This window comes from Natrix helvetica (genome assembly GCF_964273705.1).
Source record: "Natrix helvetica genome assembly, chromosome: 4".
NCBI lineage: Eukaryota > Metazoa > Chordata > Lepidosauria > Squamata > Natricidae > Natrix > Natrix helvetica.
In genome coordinates this window covers 82,218,325-82,245,191 of record NC_138550.1, presented here as the reverse complement: position 1 = coordinate 82,245,191, position 26,867 = coordinate 82,218,325, and the positions used below count along the sequence as shown (strand labels likewise).

Here is a 26,867-nt window from a genome sequence, read left to right as displayed (position 1 = left end):
GTAGTGGCAGTCGATGGAAGATGTTTGGATGAACGCTCCACTCCACCTGATCTAACCTGGTCAAGCTCAGCCTGCCTGCCTGGACGTTGGAGGCCTTGAAATGTGCTCTGCCCTGAGAGATGATAGGTGAGATTCCGCCCACCAGCACAACAGGTTGGACTCTTGCATCAGAGGCCAGGAATGTGTTTCCTTCTGCCTGTTTATGTGTACCTTGGTCATGGTATTGTTTGTTAGGACTAATATGTGGCAGTCCTGAACCCTGTGTTGGAATTGTTTGAGGGCGAAGCGAACTGTCCATGACTCTAGCCAATTTATGCTGTTTTGACTCTCTTTGAAGGGCCACTGACCCTGAGCCACTAGGTCCTGCATGAGTGCCCCTCACCCCGTCAGACTTGTGTCTGTCGTAAGTGTGAGACGGTCTCGATCCCTGAACAAGGTCCCTTGCAAAATTTCCGGGGATTGCCACCATTTGAGGGACTGTAAGACCTGACTGGGAAGGGGAACCTGGAGAGGGGAGCAGCTCCTGTTGACCTTTTGATGGGGAAGCATGAACCATTGAAGGGTCCTGCTGTGGAACCTGGCCCATGGGACAACCGTAGGCGCAGCACCTTCCTGATAATTTCCTTCAGACTGAGAATGTGGTCATTGGACAGAAACACCCTTCCCACCATGGTATCTATCAAGACCCGAGGTGAAGAGTGCCGGGAACAAGGTGACTCTTCTTGAGATTCACCCCAAACCTGTGATTCCTCAGGGTGTGAATGGTGAGAGCGAGATCCCTTTCTGCTTGAGTCGGAGTCCTAGACAACAAGAGGATGTCATCCAGGTAACAGACAATCCGAACTGGAAATGACCTGATGTGGGCGGCTAGGGCAGCCAGCACCTTTGTGAATACTCTGGGAGCCGAGGACAGTCCGAACGGAAGAGCTCAGTACTGGAAGTGCCTCCCCCCATAAGAGAAATGGAGATATTTTCAGTGGTCTATGAAGATGGAAATATGAAGGTAAGCTTCGGTCAAGTCTACCAACGTGAGGAAGTCGCCTTTCCTGACTCCCTGCAGGATGGTGTGCAGAGAATGCATTTTGAACCGCTGGTAGACAATATGGCAGTTCAACGGTTTTAGATCCAAAATTGTTCTCCATCCACCGGAATTCTTCAGTAGCACAAACAGGTGGGAGTAAAAACCCTGCCCTTCCTGATAGGGAAGAACCGGATCTCCAACAGGTGCTGAATGGCCTGTTCCATCAGTGTCCTCTTGTGAGGACACTGATGCCCTCTTATGAGGACACTGATGCCCTCTTGTGAGGACACCGAGAGACTGGGCATGGCACGAAGTGTTCCTGGGGGATGGAGAAGAATTCCAGCATGAGGCCAAATTTGACAGTCTTGGATACCCAATTGTCTGTTGTGGTCTCTTTGCCCAGCGGTGGGCAAAGAACGCCAGGCGGCCTCTGATCGGAAGAGAGTGCAGATAGTCATTTTTGTCGTGAAAATTGGCGGTTGCTTCCTCCACGGTAAGACCTTGGGGGAGAAACGCTGTGCGTTTCTATTAGATCTGTCCTAGTGAGATCTCTGTATGGGAGTGTAGGACTGACATTGCAGACGGGAGAATGACGTTTCCCCTTCCGCCGGCCGAAAGAGCGACCTCCTGTAGTAAGGAGCGGAACGATTGTCCTGTTTTTTATAGATAGATGAAAGGACCTTGCGCTTGTCTTTAGATTCCATGAGGTATGGATCCAAAGTGGTACCAAATAATTGGGTGCCACTGAAGGGGGAGGCTGCCAGGTGCCACTTCTGCCTGCCATGGCTTGAGCCAAAGCAGACGCCTGGCCATGACCGAAGAGCCATGGCTTTGGAAGAGAACCTGGCAGCATTGAGAGAAGAATAAGTCACGTATTCAACGACTGCCCTAATCTTGTTGAGGTCCCTATGTGATCTAGTGTCAGTAGGAGAAATGTGCTCCTGAAGCTGTTCAATCCAGACTAGGGCCGCTCTAGAGAAAAAGGAAGTGGCAATGGAGGCCCTAATGGCCCAGGCCCCTGCCTGATATTTTTTGACTAACGTTTGGTATGGCCTTTTCTCTTCAGGCTTGAGGACCTCTTCAGGGGATCCAGAGACCACAGTAGGGGATGAAAGTGCTGCAACCGGTGCGTCCAGTGGGGGAGTCTCGAGGAATTTGGTGAGTTCCAGGGCAATGTTATAGAGACGTTTGTCGAGGTTGGTCGGCTGTGGGCCCGTGCCCGGGGACTCCCACTGCTTCTGGATCATGTTCAAGAAGATCTTGGGAACAGGGATCACCTCCTTTTCCACAGTAGGTTCGGTGAATGGGGTACTGGGACCCTCAGTTGTAGCTGGTTCTGCTGGTTTTTCCTGTGAAGTAGAAGCTGAAGCAGAAGATGGTAAGGTAGCAGCTGTAATGGCCTTAAGCAGTGCTTGGTTTTAAATAATCCGGCAAAGCGGGGCATCTGGGGTGACCACCTCGTCATCAGACAAATCTGAATCCCACAGATTATCTTGTTCACCACCAACTGAGGCCTGAGAAGTACAAGCAGAGGGATCAGGTTGTTGACCAGCTGCAGAAGATTTATGCTTGTGGGTATGTGATGGAGCAGGTTGGGGGCGCTGTTGTATGCCAGCAGCCATGACCTGTTTGATAGTTTCAGCAATGATAGTTGCCATATCTGCAGGAGAGGTGTACATGGCTTGGGGAATTCCTGAACCATGCGCCATAGGGAGGGAAGCCTGCTCAAAAGTGTGTTCCCTATTGAGAGGGACATTAAAGAAATTGCCTCTGTTGTCAGGTTTTATAGAAGAAGATGACTCAGAAGAAGACAATTCCCCATCTGAATCTGCCAGTGAAGGGCAAGGGCCCATGGGAGGCAAGACAGGTGGATCTGGGGAGACAACTTGGAGAGCCTCGGGAGGAGGGGGAAGGGTTGGGCAGTTAGAACTTGTTGTCTTTGGGCCCTCTGAAATTCTTTCTCAAGAGCCTTCTGCCTTCGCTCTTCTGCCCTGTAGTGGCTTTAGAGACCTTGGGATTTACCCCTGAGGAAAGAGCCTCTTGGGCTTGCCTCTTCTTACTGCTCTTCGCCCCCGATGGCCCTGCCTCCTCTAATCCTCTATCTGCAGACACAGCTTGGTCAGCCATCTCCGCCGACATAAATCAAGCCACAATAAAGATAGGCAACAGTCTCACCCGTTTGATGGTCAGGAGCTCCTGATCCGGTCCACCTGGAATTATCCTAGGTCGCCGGACACTTGTAACGGCTGCTGCAGAGTTTGCGCATTTTTGAAAGTGTCCCAAATGGCCGACTTTTTTTCTTCCAAGACTTTTACAAGCCTCAAAATGGCACTGCTATCTTCGATTTTCCGACCCACAAAATGGCCGCCAACACTCAAAGTGGCTAGGCGCTCCACAGAATGACCACCAACCTTGCCTGGAACAGCTGCACGTGAAAGGGCTGGTTATGAGTCTCTTCGAGTGCCCAGAGTCCAGGAACACCTTGGAGAAACAGCTATGGAGCCGTAGTTCGTGAGCTGGCCAATCTGACTGCAAGGCAGGCTTGCTGAGTGAACTCATGGCCGCAGGCAGTCAGAACGGCTGAAGAGAGGCAGTCTGGAAGCAGTTTTGAATTTCCCTCCAATTTGGTCAGAAGAAAAAAATGATTTAAAAAGCCAATTTAAAGGATTTTTTTTGTAAAAATCACCAATTAATGCTATAAATGCTAAAATTTGGAGGAGAGATCAATTCTCACTGCTAGTCCTGGTTGGACTGAGTCTGAACTGGGTAGGAGTCACAAGGGCCCGATGACATCATAAGTGTAGACTCAGTCCAAATGGTTACTGGAGAGAGTAAACCCAGTCCGGCTGTTGTCTCCACGATAACAGGAGAATACAATAATCAGAATTTAATTTCACTTCTGAGCTTTGAATAATGCACTATGTGGTCTGGAGAAGGAATGTATTACTCGTGGCGATTTGCATTACAAAAGGGACACAACCAGTTCATTTTTTTGAATATTACTTTTTGGTAGGTCTCTGGTCATCCAGGGCTAAGGTGTATCTTTCCAGTTCATCAGACAATCCTTATAAATAAATAAAATAAAAATAAATGTACAGACTAATTTTCCACTTCCTTTCTACATAATGTATTATAACTTCAGTTAGTCCAGCTGGAATGTTCCCAAAACTTTCCCATGACCACAGTCTGTAAAAGCTTGGCTTTCTGATCTTAGTTTTGAAAGTGGGAAGGGGGAGAGGGTAAAGAGAAAAGACGATGTATGTTTCTCATAATGAAGCAAAATAAATCAGTTTCTATCCATCAAGACACAGAAAGGAATTGTTCCCAAATAATCTCTCAGGATAATTTCCAGTCAAGTTAAGAGGTGTGCATTTTCAGAAACATGTTGCCTTCCCCCTTAAGTGTATGAGGGGGTACCCTTCTTCATCTACACCCATTCTGTTCTGCTTATATTACAATAGTAGAGTTGGAAGGGACCTTGGAGGTCTTCTAGTCCAACCCCCTGCCTAGGCAGGAAACCCTATACCGTTTCAGACAAATAGCTATCCAACATCTTCTTAAAGACTTCCAGTGTTGGGGCATTCACAACTTCTGGAGGCAAGCTGTTCCACTGATTAATTGTTCTCACTGTCAGGAAATTCCTCCTCAGTTCTAAATTGCTTCTCTCCTTGATTAGTTTCCACCCATTGCTTCTTGTTCTACCCTCAGGTGCTTTGGAGAATAGTTTGACTCCCTCTTCTTTGTGGCAACCTCTGAGATATTGGAATAATGCTATCATGTCTCCCCTAGTCCTTCTTTCTCTTAAGCTAAACATACCCAGTTCCTGCAACCGTTCTTCATATGTTTTAGTCTCCAGTCCCCTAATCATCTTTGTTGCTCTTCTCTGCACTCTTTCTAGAGTCTCCACATCTTTTTTACATCGTGGCGACCAGAACTGAATGCAGTATTCCAAGTGTGGCCTTACCAAGGCATTATAAAGTGGTATTAACACTTCACGTGATCTTGATTCTATCCCTCTGTTGATGCAGCCTAGAACTGTGTTGGCTTTTTTGGCAGCTGCTGCACACTGCTGGCTCATATTTAAATGGTTGTCCACTAGGACTCCAAGATCCCTTTCACAGTTACTACTACTGAGTATGGTATCACCTATACTGTACCTGTGCATTCCGTTTTTGTTGCCACTCCATTGTTGTTAGCACTCCATCCACTCAAAATTATGTCAAAAGATAATTTATTTCGGGGTGGAAAGGGTAGGCAGGCAAAAAAAGCCCTTGGGGCTTTTAAAAATGATTTATTTTTATATTACTTCCCTTAGATTGGAGTCAGAAACAATTGAAAACAGCTGTATTCCTGAAGCGGTCTGAGAAAGGGGCTTTTTTAATTTAAAGTCTGATCACAAAACAACAAGGCAATAAGTAGATCTTCTAAGGAAAGAATGCTGCAAATAGAAAATTTGTGTTTGAATCATCCTAAATAGATAATATAAAATTGGCCTTGTTAGTGTAGATTCAAATTGAAATAGCAAAAAATATAGTGATGTCCACATTAGAAGATTGGCTTTTTAGTAATAAATAGTGAGGTATAAGTAGAAGGAAAGAAGGGAGGAACCTAGGAAGGAAGATTAAAGAAAGGAGTGACTGGCTAATGGGAGAAGAACTGTAATTGAATTTGGAAGTTCTTGGTTTGCGTACACTTAATCCTAAAATATCTCAGTAAAATAATTTCAAACTGCCAAATTGGGAAGATCTCATTTGAGAAATGCTCCAAACGAATTTTCCAATCCTCCAAACCTCAAGAAAGCTATAAATTTCAATCAGAAGACAACACGTACTTTAAATTTTGCATATGGTATTGGTCTCTATGTGGGAAACCGATATTCCATTTTCATCCCTATTATTCAAACATCATGATACTCCATGGGATCCTGGCCATGATGAAATACAGTTAAGTGCTATCCATCTGTACACAGTTGGCATTTTCCTCAAATATATGACATTTTCTCAGGAGGAGTTTTTAGGTATTACAAATAAGAAGTATTCAACCCTTCCCCTCCTCCATCAACTTTACTCCAGCAATTTTTTTTCTTTTCAGTGATTCACACTTTTACTACAAATGTATGCAGTAAAGTCTTTCTTAATACAACTGCAGTCATATTGGTTTCCATAAGTCGGGAAGCATTATTATTAGAAACCTGGATCACACAGAAGACAACACAAGTGCAGTTGTATCTTGGAAGGCTTCCCTGATGCTGCCAACTACACTCAGGATGAACATCTGCAGGGAAAAATGAGGTTAGTAAACATCACAAAGCATTAAGATTGTGCAGACTGATCAAGCTGTTACTGGTTGCATTCATAATGCTTCGAAAGGACCTGTGTGTCTGATGCATATAAAAAAGACATTTGTAAGGAAAAGTTCCAAAGATTATTCATCTTAGCAAGGCTAATGTGGCCTTATGGACCCCTCCAAACTTTCATTCGAAGTGCAGAATTCATGACTCTTCCCTCTAAAGTTTCGTTCCAAGGTTATTAAGGCAGAGAAGAGAAATTTGTTTGTTAAAATAGAGGGTAAATGTACTTCCTCAATTTAGAAATGCTTCCAGCTGCTACAACTACAAACCAACTAACAAAGAAACAGCCCCAGGGATTCTTAATAACTTCTTTACTCCTTTAAAATATTTAAACAAGCCAAGAAACTTCACTCAGGTTTTGTATGACTTTTAAAAAACATTTTAAAATCTAATTTCTAAGCAACATAAGGAAAATTCAAGCAAAATAAGGGAACAGAAAAGTATTTCTGGAAACCATACACATTTATTTAATTAATAGAATTACCAATTAATGAACAAGAATCATGATCTCACATTATTAGATAAAACACACTTCTTTCACACTAATGTACTGGATGAAGAGGGGCTGACAATTGGCTTTTATCTACAAGCATAAACTGAGGCTTGGGATCTATATTGCCAGAGACATAAGCTTTTTCAATATAAGAGATTTAACTCATTTTTCTCTTAGATAGATAATTTAAAAAAACACCAAAGAACACGAAGAAGTCCCCAATTAAGGAGTGGCCTTAATTTGATCTTCATTTTTATTTGCATAAAATTCTTAATAGAATTAGAACTATAACTATCTGCATAGAAATAAAGAATATGGAAGTTTTAAATCTTGGCATGTCTTATTAGGGGTATAAATCTGTCTCTGGCCATTTAGTTTTAATAGAAATGTTAAAAGCATAAATTAATCAACCTAGTAGTTTGTACCAAGTCAAAATACCAGAAGCCATGATGTGGTTTATTGTTCATTATGTCAAAAGAATTTTAAAGTTTTGCTAATTGTACATGCACTTATTTATTTATTTATTTATTTGGATTTCTAAACCGCCCCCTCTCCCAAAAAGGGACTCGGGGCGGTGTACAGTCAGATAAAATGCAGATAAAATACATGAATAACAATATAAATAATATAAAAACAATTAAATACTAGGGACTCTTAAACAGCATCCTCTAAGATCAAAAAGCTATGTAGAGCAAGAAATGTCTCACTTCATGAAAGTTTTTTGAAGGGTAACATTAGGCCAAAGGGGTAGATGCATCTTCAGTAATTTGCTTTTCAAATGAGAAGGCTGACTAAAGAAAAAAGCCTCTATCAGAGCAGGGGTATGTTCTGCTCCTTTTCTTGCCCCTATCCTATCTCACATAATCACACATAAACACACATACACACACCCCTCTCAACTGATGGGGAAACAACCACCTCCTTTCTCTGTAATTGTACAAATGCCTATGTTCTCTTTAAGCATATAAATATGTTTTTCATCTATGTGAATGGTGTTGCACAAATTGAAAGGATCTAATTTTCATAGCTGAAACTAAAGGAACACTAGCATTAATAGCTTAGTGCTATTGACCATCTGGAAGATATATACAACCAGCTCTGAATTTACTGGAGATCAGAGGATATAAAAATGAAGATAAAATCCAATTCTTAAAATAAGCTTCAGGTTTCTAATTTCTATGTTCTGGAGACTCGTTCGTGCGCAGTAAGAGAAAAATGTATGCATGATTTCATTGTAAGTTGTGCTAAATAACACAGGAAACAATCAAATTCATTATCTTTGGTTTACCTTATCACTATCCAATGTATTTTGGGAGGTTCGTGATGCGATTGAAATAGTGTCAGGTTGACTGCTCCCCTCTCCTTGACTATCCAGATCGTCTCCATCCCTGTAAGCATAAAATGTTGTATCTCTCTTGCAGAAATTTCTTAACTCAATTTCTTAATAATGATCATCTTATATACTGAATTAGCTTGGTATTTCAATTCAGAACAGAATAGTGCGGAATGTATTCTTCTGTTCATCAGTTCCTTAACAAATACTATTACAGCTAAATATAACAAGTACTAAATATGTACAGTACCAACTGATCAGTCACCTTATGTTCTATGAATCTGTCCAATTCCTTGTTGAAATCTCCCGGAATTTATCATGTAATTGCAAATCCTAGTTCATCTCTTATCTTTTATCTATTTTGAGACTCATACCAGGATACGCTACTGGGTTCTAATATTTTGAGACAGTGTAAAAAACATATTTCCAGCTACCTTTTCTTCACTATAGTATTACACATTGAATTTATATCTATCAATATTTCATAATTAATACTTTATTATATATGTAGTTAAATCTCAGGACAATACAGGCATTTTTATTGTCTTTCTTCCTTCCAGACTTTTTTCCTAAGAAGTTCAAAATGCTATAATTCTTGCAGACACATTACTTCATTTGGTTCATTCCTATTACCATTTAACTTTTTTTTGAAATTTTATACATTATATAGTAAACTTTCTAAACAGAGTGATTTATCATTCAAATTTGATTATGCCTTTATTTAAGGTTCTAATCTACCTATATATGTTTTCAATATATTACAACTTAGCATCATCATCCAGAATGCTTTTTTTAAAAACACAGAATATATTTTCCCCAAAAATAGTTTAGCCACTCTGTTAAGATGGATCTCATAAAAGACAAGAACCATTTCTTGCAATAGAGCAGACTTCTACTAACCTCCTTCCCTTTTGTTTTGTGGTTGATGCAGTTTTAGGAATGTGAATAGGCTCTTTTAAGGCCCCTTTGAGATGAATTGTTCTTTCCTGTATTACTTCTCTGATATGTTTGATCCAGTCTTGCTTGTTCTCAATACTGGAAGCCTTAAAGATAAAGAATATATTGTTTAAGTATATCGTTAAAAATAAACTTTTGAAAAGTCATGCTCATAACGTAACAGAACGTATTAAACAAGAATTAAACAAAGCACTGGTAGAAAATTTTTTGCTCTTTACTTCTGAAAAATGAATTCCTATTTTGCTAATATTTATTGTTTTTAAGATAAGACGTGCTTCCTGCATTTTACATCCCTGATCTGTATACAATCTCTAGGGATCATGACAGCAAATCAGGAACATATAGTATAATTATAAGACTTCTTAGAAGCATCAGAAAATCCTGTTCAAAATTTACACATAGGTACTTCCAGTTTCTTGGCACATTTACTTCCACAAAGTTTGTGTGAGTTCCTTAGGATGACACACTATTCAAAAGAAGTGTCATGTCTTGTTTGCAACTTTGGTCTTCAAGACATGAATGTTGCTTTGAATCTTGGGTATTATGAGTCGCATATCTGTTTTAAAGTGGCATTCTATTATAGGTAGTCTTTGACTTATGGCCACAATTAAGCCCAAACTTTCTGTTGCTAAGCAAGTCAGTTGTTAAGTGAGTTTTGTGTTATTTTATGACCTTTCTTGCTGTAACTGTTAAGTGATTCACTGCAGTTAAGTTAGTATCATGGTTAAGTAAATATGGCTCCATCATTGACTTTGCTTGTCAGAAGATCGCAGAAACTGATCACATGATCCAGGGACACTGCAACAGTCATACATACATGGTTGCTTCCAAGCATCCGAATTTTGATCATATGACAATGGAGATGCTGCAATGGTTGTAAGTGTGAAAAATGGTCAGATGGCATTTTTTTCAGTGCCACTGTAACTTCGAATGGTCACTAAATGAATATTTGTAAGTCAAGGACTACCTATAAACCAAAATACACTTAACATCAGGCATGGGAGCCCTCAGCATTCAGGCTATAAGTAGCTTCCAGCATTCTAAGATTGTATCAATAAAATTCAGTTTTAAAATGGACAGTTTTCAGTGGCAGTTTCTTTGTTTATGTCTTCAAAATAGCCTCCAAATTAAGAAAAAAACCAACAATCCCATGTCAAAATGTTGAACCGCCTCAGAGATTGCCCACTCTGTTTAGAAATATACCAATTACCTTTAGCACAATTTTATTGTCTGAAGTAGGAGTTCTTCCAACCCACAGTGCAAATTTACAGGGATCACCTTCTACATGCTCTGTGACACCCAGCTCAGAAGTCTGAAAATTAAAGGAAGAAGGATTAGTTTTTGGTGTGGGAAAAGTTTTGTAACATGAAAACACATTTTTAATGGGTTTTAAAAATCAGTTACCTCTTAATCACCAAAAATGTTTCATCAAAAGTTAAAGTACATAATAAGCAGTTGTGTGGTAATAAGCAGTTATTATTTCCTGGCTAGCTTACATGATTCAAAAGAATAACTTCGTCAGTATTTCAAAGCCTTACTTGGGACCAACCAAACATATTTCACTGTATTAATAAAAAGCGTTCATGCAAATTGGAATGACTGGCAATATGTGCCCTTCAAATATTCTTTTTACTGCAGATTTGCTTCATGATTAAAGAATAATGCTACATTATGTATCTCTCTGCTTAAGAGAACAGTTTTCAAAATATTTCAGAATCTATTCCTCGGTGTCCAAAAGATCAGTTTCTTTTGCAGTTATGTAAAAAGTGTTATATTCAATAATATACTTATGACTTAACAAACTGGACATCTTTTAAGAAAAATCTGAGAGCAATTTTACTCCATTTTCCAATAGCTGAGCGTACTGTAAGTTGTTAGCAACTATGTTTGGCTTTGTTTTTTTCCAGTGTAATAGTAACTTACAAACAACTTGCTCTTGTAAATGTATTTACTTCTTCCACTAGAGTCTTTCACTTCTTTACTAAAGACAAGTGACATCTCAAAAAGAAAGAGATGTCTTTCACGCCCTTTCCGGATGAGAGTTTTTGGATCCCACACTTGGAAGGATTCCTGAAGGATAAGTTCGCCCTGAGATTCAATGTTCTCATCAAAACCTAGGAAGCAAGTTGGAAGAATTCAAGGAAAGAAGAAAAGGAGAGAGAGAAAGAGACATGGGTGTGTGATAAAACTTAGTTCATTTTCTTATAATAGGTTTTTTTTTAAATCACTCTTCCAGGAAGACCTTAGAAATGTAGTTGTTGTCTTGGAAGTCGTTCTTTAGTAAAGGTATATAAGGTTTACATAATCAATAATTCCTTTAGAGATTGGCTGTTCATGAAAGGGAACTATATATATAAAACAGCTGTAGTTTAAGCAGCACAGAGACTGCAAACAAGTAATCCTCACTTACTGACTATTCATTCAGCAATCATTCAAAATTATGAAAGTGCTGGAAAAAAAATAAACTTTATAGCCCATTTAGGACCTTTGCAGGATCAGTCTCAGTCAAGTGATCACCTTAACAGTAGGGACCGGTTTTCTTTTCCCCCACTGCAGAGGAGACAGATTGGAGAGAAAGCAATTGCAAGAAAGTTTGTTCTTCTATACATCAAAAGCAATGTAATTATGCTGGCAAGCACAGGTGTGGGAAACAGGTGAACTACGTAAACAGCTGACAGTATTCTCTTGAAATCTCTCTCTCTCTCTCCAATTTCTCTGCTCTGCAGGGAGAGGGGAGGAAAAAAACAAGCAATTTCTGAGGTCATTTCTCCTTCCCCTAACTCTTTCCTCTTTTTGCAGAGGAGAGATTGGAGAGAAAACCATTTCAAGGGAGTAGTGTACTGTGCCCGCAGCTCCCAGTTCTGTCTCTGTTTCTGGCATACTCTTGCCAGCCCTAGCATCACTGGACCTGCCGCTTTTTTTGTGGCCACCATTAAGAGAAGGGGTGTGGTCGCTAGGGTTTGCTGTAGCGGCCTCTGGGAGGCCCTTCCGCGTGGATGGCAGGTGCATGTGGGGCACATTCTCCCTTCCCCTCCAGGAAATGGCGGGGACCAGCTGCACATGCTTTTAAATATTTTAGGAGAGGACTTATTTTTGGGTGAGGGCTTATTTTAGGGCATGTACTCAAAAGCCCGATTGGGCTTATTATCCGAGGAGGTCTTATTTTCAGAGAAACAGGGTATTTTCTAGATGGTATCTTAAAAAGAACTAATACTTGAAATTTTTTTAGATCTGTCCAAACAGAAAGGCTATTAACATTGTTACCTTTACTACATTTTAGAATGAATTGGTTTCCTATCAAAAATGTTTTCAAACAATCAAGAATTACTTTGTTTCAATTTTTTATGTGTACAGTATATTGTTCAAAACTGTTAATTTTATGCTCTTAAAACAGGAAACATGGCATTATGTATGAAACAGCCCTAATGACATTTCTTTACTGTACAGTAGTCATTTGAAAATTGTAGGTTGTATTCATCAAAGCTGCCAATCATTATAAAGATCTTTGGAAATCTCTATTAATAAATGTCATCTTTAACATTATGAGAACACTGGTTTATTAAAGCCACATAACAAAAAAAATATTTAAAATGAGGAAGCACTCAGTAAAAAAAATCTGCATTAAACTAAATATGCTAGCTAGATATCAAAATACTAAAACATAATACTGACAAAAAGTATTTTAGATTTATATCATGATTAGCTATGCTTCCCCAAGCAGAAAATATATGTATTCAGAATTAACAAATACTTTTTTTTAATGATCAGCATAATCAGTCAAATTAAAAAAATCAGTCAACTAAAAAACAACAGATGGATTATGAGATTTAGAGATTAGTTTTTAAAATGGAATGCTTCGATTTATCACATCAACCAGTCTGCTACACAAATGTTCAGCATCATTTGTTTGAAATAATGACTGTGAAAGAGACGTATTAGAATATTCCATGTAGTCTACGCACATATTTCTTGACTATTAATCTGAATGCCACACTTATTCCAACAATTCTGTTTAATGTACCTGTGGTAGCAATGTGACAAACTTTTATTCATATTTGGAGATTCCAACAGCAACATGCTCAAAAGAAGTGAAACACCGTGACAAATATTAAAATTATATTGCCTGAGTATATACAAGAATCTATTGAGAAGATGTTATAGCAGTATGGCAGTCCTCAACATGATCACAATTGAACCCAAAATTTCTGTTGCTAACTGAGACATTTGTTAAGTGAATCACTACAGTTGTTAAGTTAGCAACATGGTTGTTAAGTGAATCTGGCTTCCAATTGACTTTGCTTGTCAGAAGGTCACAAAAGGTGACCCCATGACCCTGGGACACTCATAAATATGAGTCAGTTACCAAGCCTCTGAATTTTGATTATATGACCACTGGGATGCTGAAATTGTTGTAACTGAAAAATGGTCAGCTCACTTTTTTCAGTGCTGTTGTAACTTTGAACAATCACTAAACAAAACGTTGCAAGTTGAGGATTACCTGTACCCTTTCTGTTAAAAAATATTTTAAATTTTCTTAAATGTATTATGCTGTCTCTTCATTTATATGTGACAGCATAAGTAATATCACATTTCATTGTCTAATCAGCTTTCCAAGGGGCAATTAAATACTGAATTAAAGGCTTTTAAAAAAAATTGCAAACATTTATGATCTTTCAACAGGCAATGAAATGACAAAAACATCTAGACTTTAATCAAGATTAGAATAGCTAATCTTTTACCATTGTTTTTTTTTGTGAGAAATGCATAAATTTGCAGACCTACATATTTTCTGCTCTGCCTGAACAGGACTCTTCATATTTCATTTAGACACAATTTGGTGGTAGTTCTAAAAGTAGGCTTGTCCAAATTCAGGTGACTTTAGAGGAGATTTGCTGCTAATAACTTTACCCCAGGAACAATTACAAGAGGTTGACTAGCTGCATTCTTCTCCATCAATCAAAACAGAATGTTAAAAAACAATAGCTATGACTAAATGATACAACAGATTTGGTTTCAAATATTTGTAAACACAACATGATTATAAGCAAATAACCTGCATTTTTAAAAATATAGAACAATCATAATTCTAAGGTTACGAAGAAAAAACCTTCAGAAAATTCATCAGAAGATTAAGAAATGATATTATATAAACCTACATTAAACAAGCTTTTAATAATATCTTAGAAGTAATAGAATACACGGAAAATAAATAACCATGAATCTTACCTTCCAGCATACTGAGATGCATGGCATCATTGGCTCGCTTTGGTACACTAAGCATAACTTCTAAGCCATCTTTAATCTCACCTTTACCCTCTTCACAGCAGGTGAGTAACTCCTGTAAAGGTATCACATTACTATTCAGTCGTTTATTTCTATTAAATCTTATATACCCAGAACATGTCATTTGCAATCTTTTAATAAGATGCCAATATTCTAACCTGGGATGTTTAGGATACAGGTGTTTGTTTCCAACTACAATGATACCAGAAGATTAAGATGGGCATTGTGACCACATGGCACAAGTTCTGCTCTTTCATACTTGCACTGTGACATCACACAAAGGAACATGAGGGATGGGGTTTATGTCATAGTGAACACTTAGCTTTCTGATCTATCTTGCATATGTCTATATTTCAGAGAAATTAAGAGGGAGGCTTGAAGTCATTAGCCAAACCACAACTTAGTCCTCTAAAGTCTTCAATGCATCTTCAGAGTGCCCTCAAAAAATGGATGCTACCCAAGAAAGTAAACACCCATTTGTCAGGAACAAAACTGACAATATTGTACCAATCATCTTTAGCTTAATGATGTTCTCCAACATATCATTTATTTTCTTCTTCTTCATGGACAGATTAATATACAGAATTTATAGAGAAAGAGACATTATTTTCTGAGAATGCCTGTGAAACTAAATCAATCTTTAAAAAACATAAATTATGTTAGAGGTTAGTGCTGGCTTTTTACAAGGCATTGAAAACTTGGCTTTGCAAGCCTAATAAAAGCAATTAAAGGAGGCTTAACAGATGGTAGAAGGTCCATATGAATAAGCAGTGGAGACTCAAGCACCCTGTGTATTGTTGGAGCTATGTACCAAATGATGTAAAAGAAAGAACAAAGCAAAGCAAAGTTACCAAGGTTGAGAAACAATGTACCAAAGGATTCAGCGCAGTGGCTGTGGAATTCTGGGAATTGAAGTCCATAAGTCTTAAAGTTGCCAAGTTTGGAGATCCCCGCTGTAAGCCATCTCCATTGCTTTGCTTCATTATTTAAGAAGTCAATGTACAGGAAAACAGCACTGTCTTTTCATTTAACAAATGGCAATGGCATTCCATTTTTTTTTCTGCATTCCAGTTAAAATTATAGAAACCTATTTCCAAATGTCAAGATATTGCTTCGTTCTTTTACTGGAACATTAAAAAATATTCCAAAGATGAATTAATTGCATTTAATACAAGGACGTTTTCTGAATATCCCAAACATTTTGTACATAGCTCTGTCAATATACAGGTTGCTAAATTTCCACTGCTTAATCAAATGCACTTTCTACCATCTGTTAAGCCTCCTTTAATTACCTTTAATAGGCTTTTTGGTCCCTTGAAAGTACATTGTAATGTGCAGAAACACTGGTTTGTGATGCACAAAGTGATTTTTTGCTGGCTGCATACTTGAGTGAAAAGGAAAGATAGGCAACATTTTAAATTAAATAAAATATAGAGGCAAATGGAAATAAGGGAAACTACTAACAAGAATTGGTTCATGAAATGTAAGATTGTCTGCACAGAAGATACATATTCATTTTAAAAAGTTTTTTCTCAGCTTCTTGATCTTATACAGTTGGGGTTGGGGCTATGCAGTCTAATTACATAAAGCCAAAACATAGGAAAAGGAGGCCAAGGACTTAGGGCAAAACACAAACCAAAAAAGACCTTTGAAGTCTTTGCCATTCACACCATGAGTGTATCTATAGATGGGCTGCTTCTGTAAGTTGATGTGACTGGGAGAGAATATTATGATTAAGTTTCTAACTGTTGCTCAGGATGTGATTGAGAAACGACCAAAAGCTCAAATTGGATGGTTTGAAACAGCGGTGTACCCATAATCTGGGTAAAAAAAACAGTTCCAAATACAGTGTTTTGTAGTAGTTGACTCTCAAGGAAGTAAGGGCATCAATAATGGTCATCAGGGTTTCTTACTTCCAAAAAGGCTGTAACTGGCATCAGTTGGAGAAGAGCAAAGGCTGCCTGGCTGCTCATACAGAAGGTATACATCAGGGAGAAACCCTATACAACCCTATTGAAAGCCAGCATAGGGGCTACTGTAGTATATAAACAATTCTGGACACGTAGCAATTCCATCAATTCAATTTGTTTCATCCCATCCAGGTCCTCACTGCCACCAAATATTGTATAAGAATATCCACTGCATCTATCATCAACATAGCGATAACTCACTCCAAACTGATAAATGACCTCACCCAAATGAAAACCTCAGCTAAAAGGATCTGATACTCTGCTTCATCATTTGAAGCTTCTCACCTTCAATTTTAGAATCCTAAATGATTGGGCAGCTATTTCAATGACTGCTTATTCCCACCTGATTCTGCCAAACCACCAAGGACTTGGGACCATCTCTGAATTCTAGCACCATCAGCTGCTGTAGTATACAGGATATGATAGGATCTTTCTCTACCATGAGACTCATTTTATCCTATTCTAGCTAACCATCTATTGTAACCTGATTCTCCTCCTAAGTGTAAACTCCAGTCAAGTTTAAAAAGACTTCTGATAAGATCAAGTGGCAGCAGCATTTTAAAAAAAAGTAATCCTTATTCATGTAGTCAGGTTGCAAATAGGCCACGACCGTTTTGGGCACCTGCCTGTCTTAAAGGAATTATATGCAGATAATTATGGGGGGGGGGGGAAATGAAAGATATCCTCAATTTCTGGTGATATTGGGTGATATCTAATGAGCCTGATTTCATTTGTGATTTCTAAACCAACCATTTGGAAGAATCTGGTAAGATTACTTTATTCTTTACTTTATATACCTGGTAGTATATTTCTCCTGGAATCTCCACTAACAGGAGTGGCAGGTGAGTGCCTGCCCCTCGCACAAAACCATTCCCTCTTCCCCCCGTGGTGAAAGTTGCTTTAAGGTACTTTTTATACCAAGCTAGGCCAGCATAATATATGTTGGGTCACTCATAAAGAGTTCTTTTATTTAGCTGTAGCCCAATAGAACTGTATTTTTCAAAAAGCATATTTTCAGTGTAAAAAAGGTATCCAGCTACACAAATGAAGGCCACACTGACACTCACCTTTAGAAGGAGTTGGTATTTTGTTATCCTTTGAACTGGTTTGATAAGGTAAGATGAGATTGAATTGGCTAAGCCATGCCGCTGTTGTATTTCCTGCAGTACAGGTTAAATATTTGAGAAGCAAGTATAAATTAACTTAGACAATTTGCAGGTATTTTTTTCATTATAAAAACTCAGAGGAAGTCCTAAATCAATGCCATCATATTCCTCATCAATTAGCGTATGTATATTTATGCTTGACCTATGTGTTAAAAACTGTGAAAGCCATTTCACCACTAGCCATGCCAGCCAGGCCTCTAGGAAATTCTAGCTCAGCAACATATTAATGCAACATAAAACATCAACATCACTACTAAGCCTATTCAAGCTATCACTTTTGTTATATTTTGTTAAATGTAGTATAATTATGGCCGGTGTACTTGCTCCAATTTCTATCAGTGTGAAGAATCCTGCTTTAGATTCTAACAATTTGATTATGCTTTTCTTTTTGATTTTGGTATTATATAGCATTTTGATGTAAACTGCTCTGAGAAAAAATCACTTCCCTGTCTTTAGTACTTTAAAGGAACATTTCTGAAGTGCAATGATGGTAGCAAAAATCTTGATTTTATCTATATTTAGCTGTTTTTAATAGTTTATATTAGTTTTTAACTGTTTTGTTGTGTGCTGCCTTCAGTCATATTTCTGAGAGGGTGGCTATATGAATTTGCTAAATAAATAGATAAATATGTGTAAAAAGTGCTTCTTCTGGCAAAGTGAAACAAGACTAATTTACTGAGAAGGAGCAAATATATTATTTTACAGTTCTTGAATACTCTGATATATCAAAATATTTTGATTGTTCAGATTTCATTCTGAATTCCATAAATAGATTTTAGGATATTGTAAGAGAAATATTTATTCAGTGGGATTCTGGATGTGTCTTTAATAGAGATAGGTATAAAATTGGGTGGATTAGCGCTGGACAAAGAAAGATGTATGCCAATATAAGCTTATTGATTTAAAGATAATTTCTTTCTTAAAACAGCCTTCCAAATCCAATAAAAGGAATTACAGTTATAACCTTCTCCCCACCTCCATTATTATTTAAAGATTTACAAAACATAATGTATTACATTATTGGTTTCATTCTGTGTCAGTAATTGACAGTTGGCAGTCTTACCTTACATCTTTCATTGTATCTTTTCTTTTTGGGGGAAAAAAAAGTCCTGGAAGAGGCGTTCAGAACTGAATTCTTCCCGGGGCATATAAATATTAACCTATCTTTTAATAGGATCAGTCAAATGAAGAACATACACAAATGTTCTTCACATTTGTGACAGTCAAACTGACCTGAGGTAATTGGAATAAAAATCAGGTCATTCTGATGTCATCATGATATCACACAGTTTTAGCATAGTGAGTGTTAACAACTACAATGAAACTAAATCCTCCAAGAGAAAGCTTTGTTCACTGTAATTAAAAGATCTGTGGGATTATTCTTTGAATAGGGTTCATGTCGAACTTTCATCCATATTCTTTCAAAGCTAATGCTGAATTCTCACTATGTGCATTTGCATATATGTACACGCAAATGTGTGTGCCATGCCCATAAATATACTTTCAGAGCTCGTGGTATAAATGCAGCACTATAATCCTGTACTTACATCAAAATATGCTCCTGCATGCTCTAAAATTAGCTGAGTTGAGTCTGGTTTGTTTTTGCAGTAAGTCACATACATTTGGAACTTGTCTGCCTGCAAAGGAAAAAAAAAGATTGAAATGATTTGTAAAAAGCTCCATCTGGTGGAAACTTGGCTATTTGAGAATTATTTGAGTTTAAATCTGTTGAATAAAGAATCTGGCATGCAAGAAGAATAACTATTACAAAAGGAAAAATGGTATATCTTAGTTATGTTATAAACTGATTCACCTGGCCTCCCAAATGCATGTGTTCAGATACTGTATATCCTGAATCATAAGATATTTCTAAGAAATATCTCGCCTATTAAACCTCTTTTGCAACAATAAATTTTAAAGATTAGTCATGAGGTGCTTTAAATTCATGTTAATATTACATCCAGCAGCTTGAAGAACACTGCTTAATATTACATGAACCTGACAGGATGCCTATTCACATCCCATAACTCAAAAGATACTTTTCTATATTCGCCAGTTAGAGTGGAGGTCTCTTTCCTGAGCTGAAGAGCTCTATTGTACAGGGAGTCTTTGACTTATAACAGTCCATTTAGTGACCATTCAAAGTTACAACAGCAGTGAAAAAATTGATTTACGATGGTTATGACCATTGCAACATCCCCATGGTCATGTGATCAAATTTCAGATGCTTGGCAACTGATATTTATGATTGTTGCAGTGTCCCGAGGTCATTTGATAACCTTTTGTGACCTTCTGACAAGCAAAATCAACGAGGAAGTCAGATTCACTTAACAGCCTTATTACTAACTTAAAAATTGCACTGATTCACTTAATAACTATGGCAAGAAAAATTGTAAAATGGGGCAAAATTCACTTAACAATTCACTGTTTCATTTAGCAACAGAAATTTTGGGCTCAATTGTGGTTTCTAGATGAGAACTATCTGTATTTATTATCTCACACTATAAATCTCTTCTATTAGGCCATAGTTTTATTTTTCAAGTGTGGATGATCACAACTCAAAATACAATTGATCATTTAGCAAAGGTAACAAAGCAATGACCAACATCTTACCCAGGTAACAAAGCAATGACCAACATCTTCAGGTAGCTGCTCATATTTCTCCAGCTCTTTTAGGAATATACTGTTTAAAGAAATGATTGAATAAAACCATTAACATGTTCCTCTTTCCTTTCTACGTTGTAATTATACTATCCATAGTGGCTATAACATATTGTTATATACAATACTTGTGCAGAATAATCCAGTCAATCTAGCCTTAGAACTAAACTATACTTTATAGTTCCAGGAAACAATGATCTAGCTATAGTTACAACTATGCTATGTCAGGTTATGGTACATTATAATCATGCCAGACTTACAAAATGTGGTGCCTTTTAGCTGTGATAAGCTAGAACTGGCTCATAGTCCCCTATGCATTAAATAAAACATACACATTGAAATAACTAATAGGAAAATTAGCACTTATTTACTGACTTCATTGCAACTTAAATGATCTAAAATTGACCATACAAACAAACAAACTAACAAACAAACCTATTACAGAAAGAGAATGCTTGTATTTCCAAGCTTTATAAAATCAATCTATACTATAAGTTCATGAACAATTAGCAAGTTATTTTATTATAACAATTTTATTAAAGATTACAATTTACAACAATAAAAACGAAAAAATAAGAAAAAATAAGAGGCAGAAAAGAAAAAAGCAGAAAAAATAGAAAAGAAAAAAAATAAGAATATAGTAAAGACATATATAAAGAAGTGACTTCCTCATTTATCACGATAAGTATAACCAATTTTAGTAATTTATCACTTCTCCTAAAATACAGCAAATGATCTCTTGTTCTCATATTTTATCTCTTATCTATAAGCAACATAAAGTCTTGTCATTTTACTCCCAGTGTCAGCAAAAATCCATTAAGGGTTACAAGAGATAACAATATACCTACTATAATCTTGATCAAAAAAACCAACTTTATATTAACTCCTTTTATTTCAAACAATCTTAATTATAGATCTTGTAAATAATGTCCCAGAACTTGATTTATTTTTACTTTTTCTTTGTCCCTTCTCACAAAATTCTTCAAGACTTTAACAAGCCTCTTGTAAATCCCACATAGGAAAATGTTATTTGTATATCCCTTTTAATTATTAAGAGATCAGACAATTTCTTTTGTACCTCCAGTGTAGTATCTTTTTCCATGTCATTTTAAAATCAACTTTCAAATCTCAATCATGTCAGGTAAAACTTGTTCTTTTTCCATAATATTTTTAAACATAGTCTACTATAGAGGTATACCTTCTCAAAATTAATTTCTGGGTCCCTTGTTTAAAAATAATTTTTAATATAACTAATGTCAAAATATTTTATTTCATTCTGTTTGTAAGCTGAATTTGACTGCTCTTCTCTTTTGAATGCAATCTTTAGTTCTTTTTAGTTCCCTCTAGTATTTGATTTAAATTTTTTTAACAGAATTCAAAACAAAAGCATTTCCCCATGAGAAAGATTCTTTACAATTAATTCCAAAATTTTATTTCAAATTTATTTTGACTCTGTCCATTGGTATCTTTTTAAAATCAAAGTGTTATATCAATCTTTTGCTGTTTATTCCAGATTTTTTTATATTCCTTATATTTGTATTTAAAACTTCTTTCCTTAAGGATTGAAGAAAACTCACCTATGTCAGGTAGGCCCCAAACTAAAAATAACACATGGTGATTCTTCCAAGTTGACTTTATTGTTCCCACACTTATATACAGAATCAGGCTAAGTACTCTACTATCTGTATCTACCATATACTCTGAGAAACATTAGGGAGGGGCTATCTTCACCCTTTCACACAAAATATCTGGACTGAACTGTTTCTTATTCCTCTGGAATGTATCCCCTCCTTCCTTGGAATCCAGCCTACTACATTCCATCACATACAGTTCTGTAAAACCTGTAGGTCCAAAGATTCCCAATATATGAAAGCAGTTAACAAGCAATTTCCAAAAGTGATTAGAGAAGAAAGTATGCAAACTCATAGTCCTTTCAAAGACAGTTTGAGCAAGATGTTTATTGGCCCTCATCTTCCAGAGCTTTAAAACTATGGTAAACTGCTATCTTGGGATCTCTGCCTGAAGCACTTGTGGGTGATCTCAATCCTCTCTTTTGTCTGGAGAGGAATTACAAAAAACTTGCTGGCTCTTTATTCTGCAACCATCAGCAGCTCCACAAAATCAGTTTACCCTTTCTACCCTGAAATTCTTCAGTTTTTAGCAAGTTCTAATGATTTAAGATGTGGTTGGACACTCATTGATTTCTTTTATGCCTAAACATCTTTTCCACAGAATAGTTACAATATAAAAAATAAAATTCCCTTCATTACATATTGAGAACTGATGTAGCCATAATTCTAAGCATAACCATTGGGCAATATATGTAGTGTAGAGATTTTTCACATAAGGAAATTTTGAACTACCTAATGTTCACATGGACTAGTGAGACAAATTAAAAGGAGATGACTGTGCGTGCAGCTCAGAATTACAACAGTTGGGGGCTTCAGAGGGCAAGACAATTGCTTTTTCCCATCTTGCACTCTATGCGGAAACATTTATGTATTAAATAAGACTTTTGCAAACCAAGCATTGCGTTTTGCAGGTATGCTTGCAAGCTGGTTGTAATAGATTTTTTCATCTGTTACTTATTCACAGCAAATTTTAGACTCCACAAATATTAACAGAGAAAAAAGATACAGTATATTAAATTAGGGATCCTTACTAAGGGAAGGAAATTTGGTGTGGGAGACACTACAGAATAATTTTTATGTGCATCTAGTGAGTCTGGAGCTTCAAATAAATCCTGAATTCAGACTATGCCATCTAGTAAGTCTGAATTAAGGCTTTAATGCTATTCTCAGATCCTTTTTAGCATTATCAGTCATCTCACAGATAAAAGCTGATGTGTTCTATTTATCAGTTTTATGTATTATGCAGCAAAACCCAAGCAACTCATTGTCTGGGTGGCTGAACAACCTAGATCAGCCTATTTACATAAAATTTCCAGACCAGAATAAAGCAAGTCCATTTTAAGATCTACTTAAATAGAAAACCAGAATAAAACAATGCTAATTCTGAAAATTGTCAAGCTCCACTCATTGAACCTTCAACCTGCAAAATAAAATAAATAATAATAGCAAAATAAAACCATATATTCATTTAATATATCAGAAATCATTAGATCACTCTCTTTTTTTCCTAAAAGAAGGGTCATGGGTGACACTCTTCACTCACTTGTTATGGAATTCATAGATCTCCTGCATGTTTCCAAAAATGATGTGCTCTTTGTTGACAATACCAGGTGGGATCTCTTCAACACCACTTGTTATTTCCCAGAGATATGTCTGGTTAAAAAAAAAAGGAGGGGAAGCAAAGTTGGCTTAACAATTATCTAGATATAACCAACCATCCTCAAACTAATATATGCAAAATCATACGGGACTTTATAAAATGTCTATTTCAGATTTGTATAATACTATTTTTTGGTATTATAATCAGGAGATCCTAACAAGTGCAACATGCCAATGAAAAACTAACAGTCTAAAACCAAACCCTGAAATACAGAAGAGGGGAGTTTTTGCTCAGAGAGAATAAGCCAGTTCTCGAATGTGCAATGTAACAGTGGAAGCAATAATAGAACATTATCCCTTCAACAAAACAATAAAAGCTTAACAAAAGCAGCAACCAGTTCATTGTGCCTGAAAATGAACAGATATGCTATTGTCCCTGTTCAATCAACATAGGAATGTTTAAAGAGAAAAACAAGAAGCTGATCGCGCTGGCAATTCTTGATTTAATTGACAAACACGCCTACTTCTGATACAGCACTGCACAACTCTATGGTTACAGATCATACAATACGACAGTGGGGTGGGGGGTGGGGAATCTATTTGAGAACCCACATTTAGCTTGAAAGGAAGAACTTACATCCATACATTCCCGGAGATCTCTTACATAAGCCTTCTCTGTCTGGATAAGCTCAGCCATGATGAACCTTTCCATACACAAGAGAGAGAGAGAGACAACTTTAGACTATCCATTTCATCATATATCATTCTGAACAGAAATTAGATACATGGCAAGGATTTTACATAGTAAAATATATTTGATGAGCTCAAGAGCACAGGTGGATGAGAACTGCAACTAGAAAAAATGTGGACTATTAAGGTCAGTAAAAATGATAATAAAATGTTTTAACATTGCTTTTGCATAAGTAAATATTGTCTCATCTTGGAAGCATTCTGTCCTCTAATTTAATCTTTGCTTTAAGTAATGGCTAAAGGAAGCAATAAAAATACTGAATAAAATGGTCATTAAAGGAAGGGTGCATTTGCTGATTCTTATTTGTTGTTGAATCTTAGAAAAAAAAACCTCTAGATTCATTTTTTGGACGTTCAAGAGATCAGCCTATTTTAAAATGCCTTGCCTCAGACTTATCAAATAGCAATGCACAATTTAAAATTCATATTGTCATTTTTCTTTTTAACATATAAGGTCATTGCTGAGAAGTGGAAATGGACAAATGGAAAAAGCAGTGGGGGGAGGGAGGAAAACATGACATATTGTACAGTTTGACATGGACCAAGACTACCATGTGTTACGTTTCCCCTTCATTATTTAATGTACAAAATTTACATAAATGTAAAAAAGAATGTTTTGGTGACATATTAATGATATGTTGGCTGGGGCTATGAATGCACAACATCCTAACTAAATAGATAAAAATTACACACGTCCAAAGCATGGATAAACATGCATTATGCTAGGAGGAGACAAATGATTTACTCTTTCCTGCGGGCAGACTTCCTCTTTTCCTCATTAAGTTCATGAGCAGCATCTCTCAGCTTCACCTCTGACCCAGGGAGACTGGCTGGGATTATATCCAGTTGCAAGCTTTTGCTCTGAATTAAGGAAGGGAAGATGACATCAAAATTAGTGCAGAGAAGGAGAAACCAACACAAAAAGGGGTTCTATCTAGATAGAAACTCTAGCAGCCAGATTAAGTCATTCCATATTACTTCAAGACAAAATTAAAATTAAAAATTCAACACTCACCGATTTATTGGAATCTGAAGAAATTCCTAGAGCTTTCTCTAAAGAGGTCCTGTATTTTTCCATACGCAGAGAGAAGTCTCTGTATCGCTTGTCCACTGCTGTGACACATTTTTTAATCTCTGCTGCATGGGCATGCCCCTTTTCACAAAAGCCATCAGCTAGCTGTATCAACAACTTCACCCGCTCTTTGGTTTGCTATAGGATACACGAAAGATGGGAAGGCAGTAAGAAGAGTGGACATTCAGTGCCTCTAATGAATAACAGCCTTTTCATGCTATAAATAGAAGATAATATTCTGTTTCCATGCTAACAGCTTTTTGGTACTTGAACAGAATTATCAGGATCATTATAACATTTTTTACATTTCTAGCTTTTAGGGTTCTGCAAAGTAAGGACCTGAAGACAGAATTAATTTAGGATAGCCTCATGCATTGGCACTACTACTGGGTCTGGGGATTGTCTAACCATCAAGAAAACACGAGTTTGGGGAAATATGCCTCATCATGTTAAAAACCTAATTTATAATACCACATGTTATTGATAAAGAACTCAAGAAGTTCCAGTCTTTATAGTAGCAGAGAGTTTGGTAATGTATATAGTATTAAAAGAGTAATGTAACATTAACAGTCCTATTGTCCCCTACAGAATGGGTGTAAAAAGATTGTGTCACAGATTCTGTTGGGATGTATCACTCTAAATGGGATTGACGATCAGATGAATGCTAGCAGAAAGGAAATCTGATTAGTATTAGGCTGATAAAAGTCTGATCTACTTATAGGAGGCAGGGGTCTTCCACATTTATTTCATTTTATTATAAAAGTGCCCTGAGCATTCCGCTTAGAGAAGGGGTGTCAAACTCAAGGCCCATGTGCCACCCTCCCAGGCTCTGTTTTCAGCTGGAAGTGTCTCCTGCAGCCCTCTGCCAGCAAAAATGCCCCCTCCCTCCCAAGCTCCATTTTCGCTGGTAGAGGGCTGCAAGAAGTTGTTGTCGCTGAAAATGGGGCCAGGGGGGAACACGCTCCCCTCCCCCATCTCCATTTTCGCTGGCAGAGGGCTAGCAAAACAAACTAAAACAAAATAAAAGGAGAAATGTTCCCTTTTTGCAGAAAAGGAAAGACAAAGAAAAAGAAGGAAAGACAGGAAGGAAGGAAAGGAAAAAGCAAGGAAAGAAAAAGAAGAAAGGAGAAGGAAGGAAGAAAGGGATGAGGGAGATTATAATGAAAGAGGGGGTCTGAGATAAGTCCTGCCTTAGCACTTGGCCACCACAAGTGCTCCCGACACGAGTGCTGTAGAGCTGGCCATGCTCCCTGGTCATGCCCCCCCCCAGGTCAAACACAACCCTGATGCAGCCCTCAATGAAATCAAATTTGATACCCCTGGCTTAGAGCGTGGGACTCTCTTCTGCAGATGTAGAAAAACAGTAAAAAGCAATAAACGGAAGAAATGAAATGCATGAGATAAAAAAAGAAAAGGAAGCATAGCTAACACTAGTTTTACAACACCAACGTTCTCTGTGCATATACATGCTTTTCTGTATTTACCAATCGTTCTTGCTTCTACCATACCGGCAGGCTTTGGGTTCTGAACCTTGGAAGCTTGATTCTCTACCCTCTGGAACATGGTTTCTCCAGAGATCTG

At 37.3% G+C, this 26,867-nt stretch overlaps 1 protein-coding gene across 4 annotated transcripts in view; it reads right to left on the bottom strand.

The window, feature by feature from the left end:
• Nucleotides 1-26,867, bottom strand: part of TRIO (trio Rho guanine nucleotide exchange factor) — a 292,427-nt gene that overhangs the window by 73,422 nt on the left and 192,138 nt on the right. For all 4 annotated transcript variants that reach the window (XM_081950510.1, XM_081950507.1, XM_081950508.1 and 1 more), the window contains 12 exons: nt 25,230-25,424; nt 24,960-25,075; nt 24,102-24,168; nt 23,409-23,518; nt 20,187-20,256; nt 19,121-19,210; nt 17,475-17,567; nt 14,381-14,492; nt 11,078-11,268; nt 10,365-10,466; nt 9,098-9,240; nt 8,153-8,252 (listed from right to left, as the gene is read on the bottom strand). In XM_081950510.1, the coding sequence (XP_081806636.1) occupies nt 8,153-8,252; nt 9,098-9,240; nt 10,365-10,466; nt 11,078-11,268; nt 14,381-14,492; nt 17,475-17,567; nt 19,121-19,210; nt 20,187-20,256; nt 23,409-23,518; nt 24,102-24,168; nt 24,960-25,075; nt 25,230-25,424 (1,389 nt within the window). The remainder of the gene's footprint in view (nt 1-8,152; nt 8,253-9,097; nt 9,241-10,364; nt 10,467-11,077; nt 11,269-14,380; nt 14,493-17,474; nt 17,568-19,120; nt 19,211-20,186; nt 20,257-23,408; nt 23,519-24,101; nt 24,169-24,959; nt 25,076-25,229; nt 25,425-26,867) is intronic.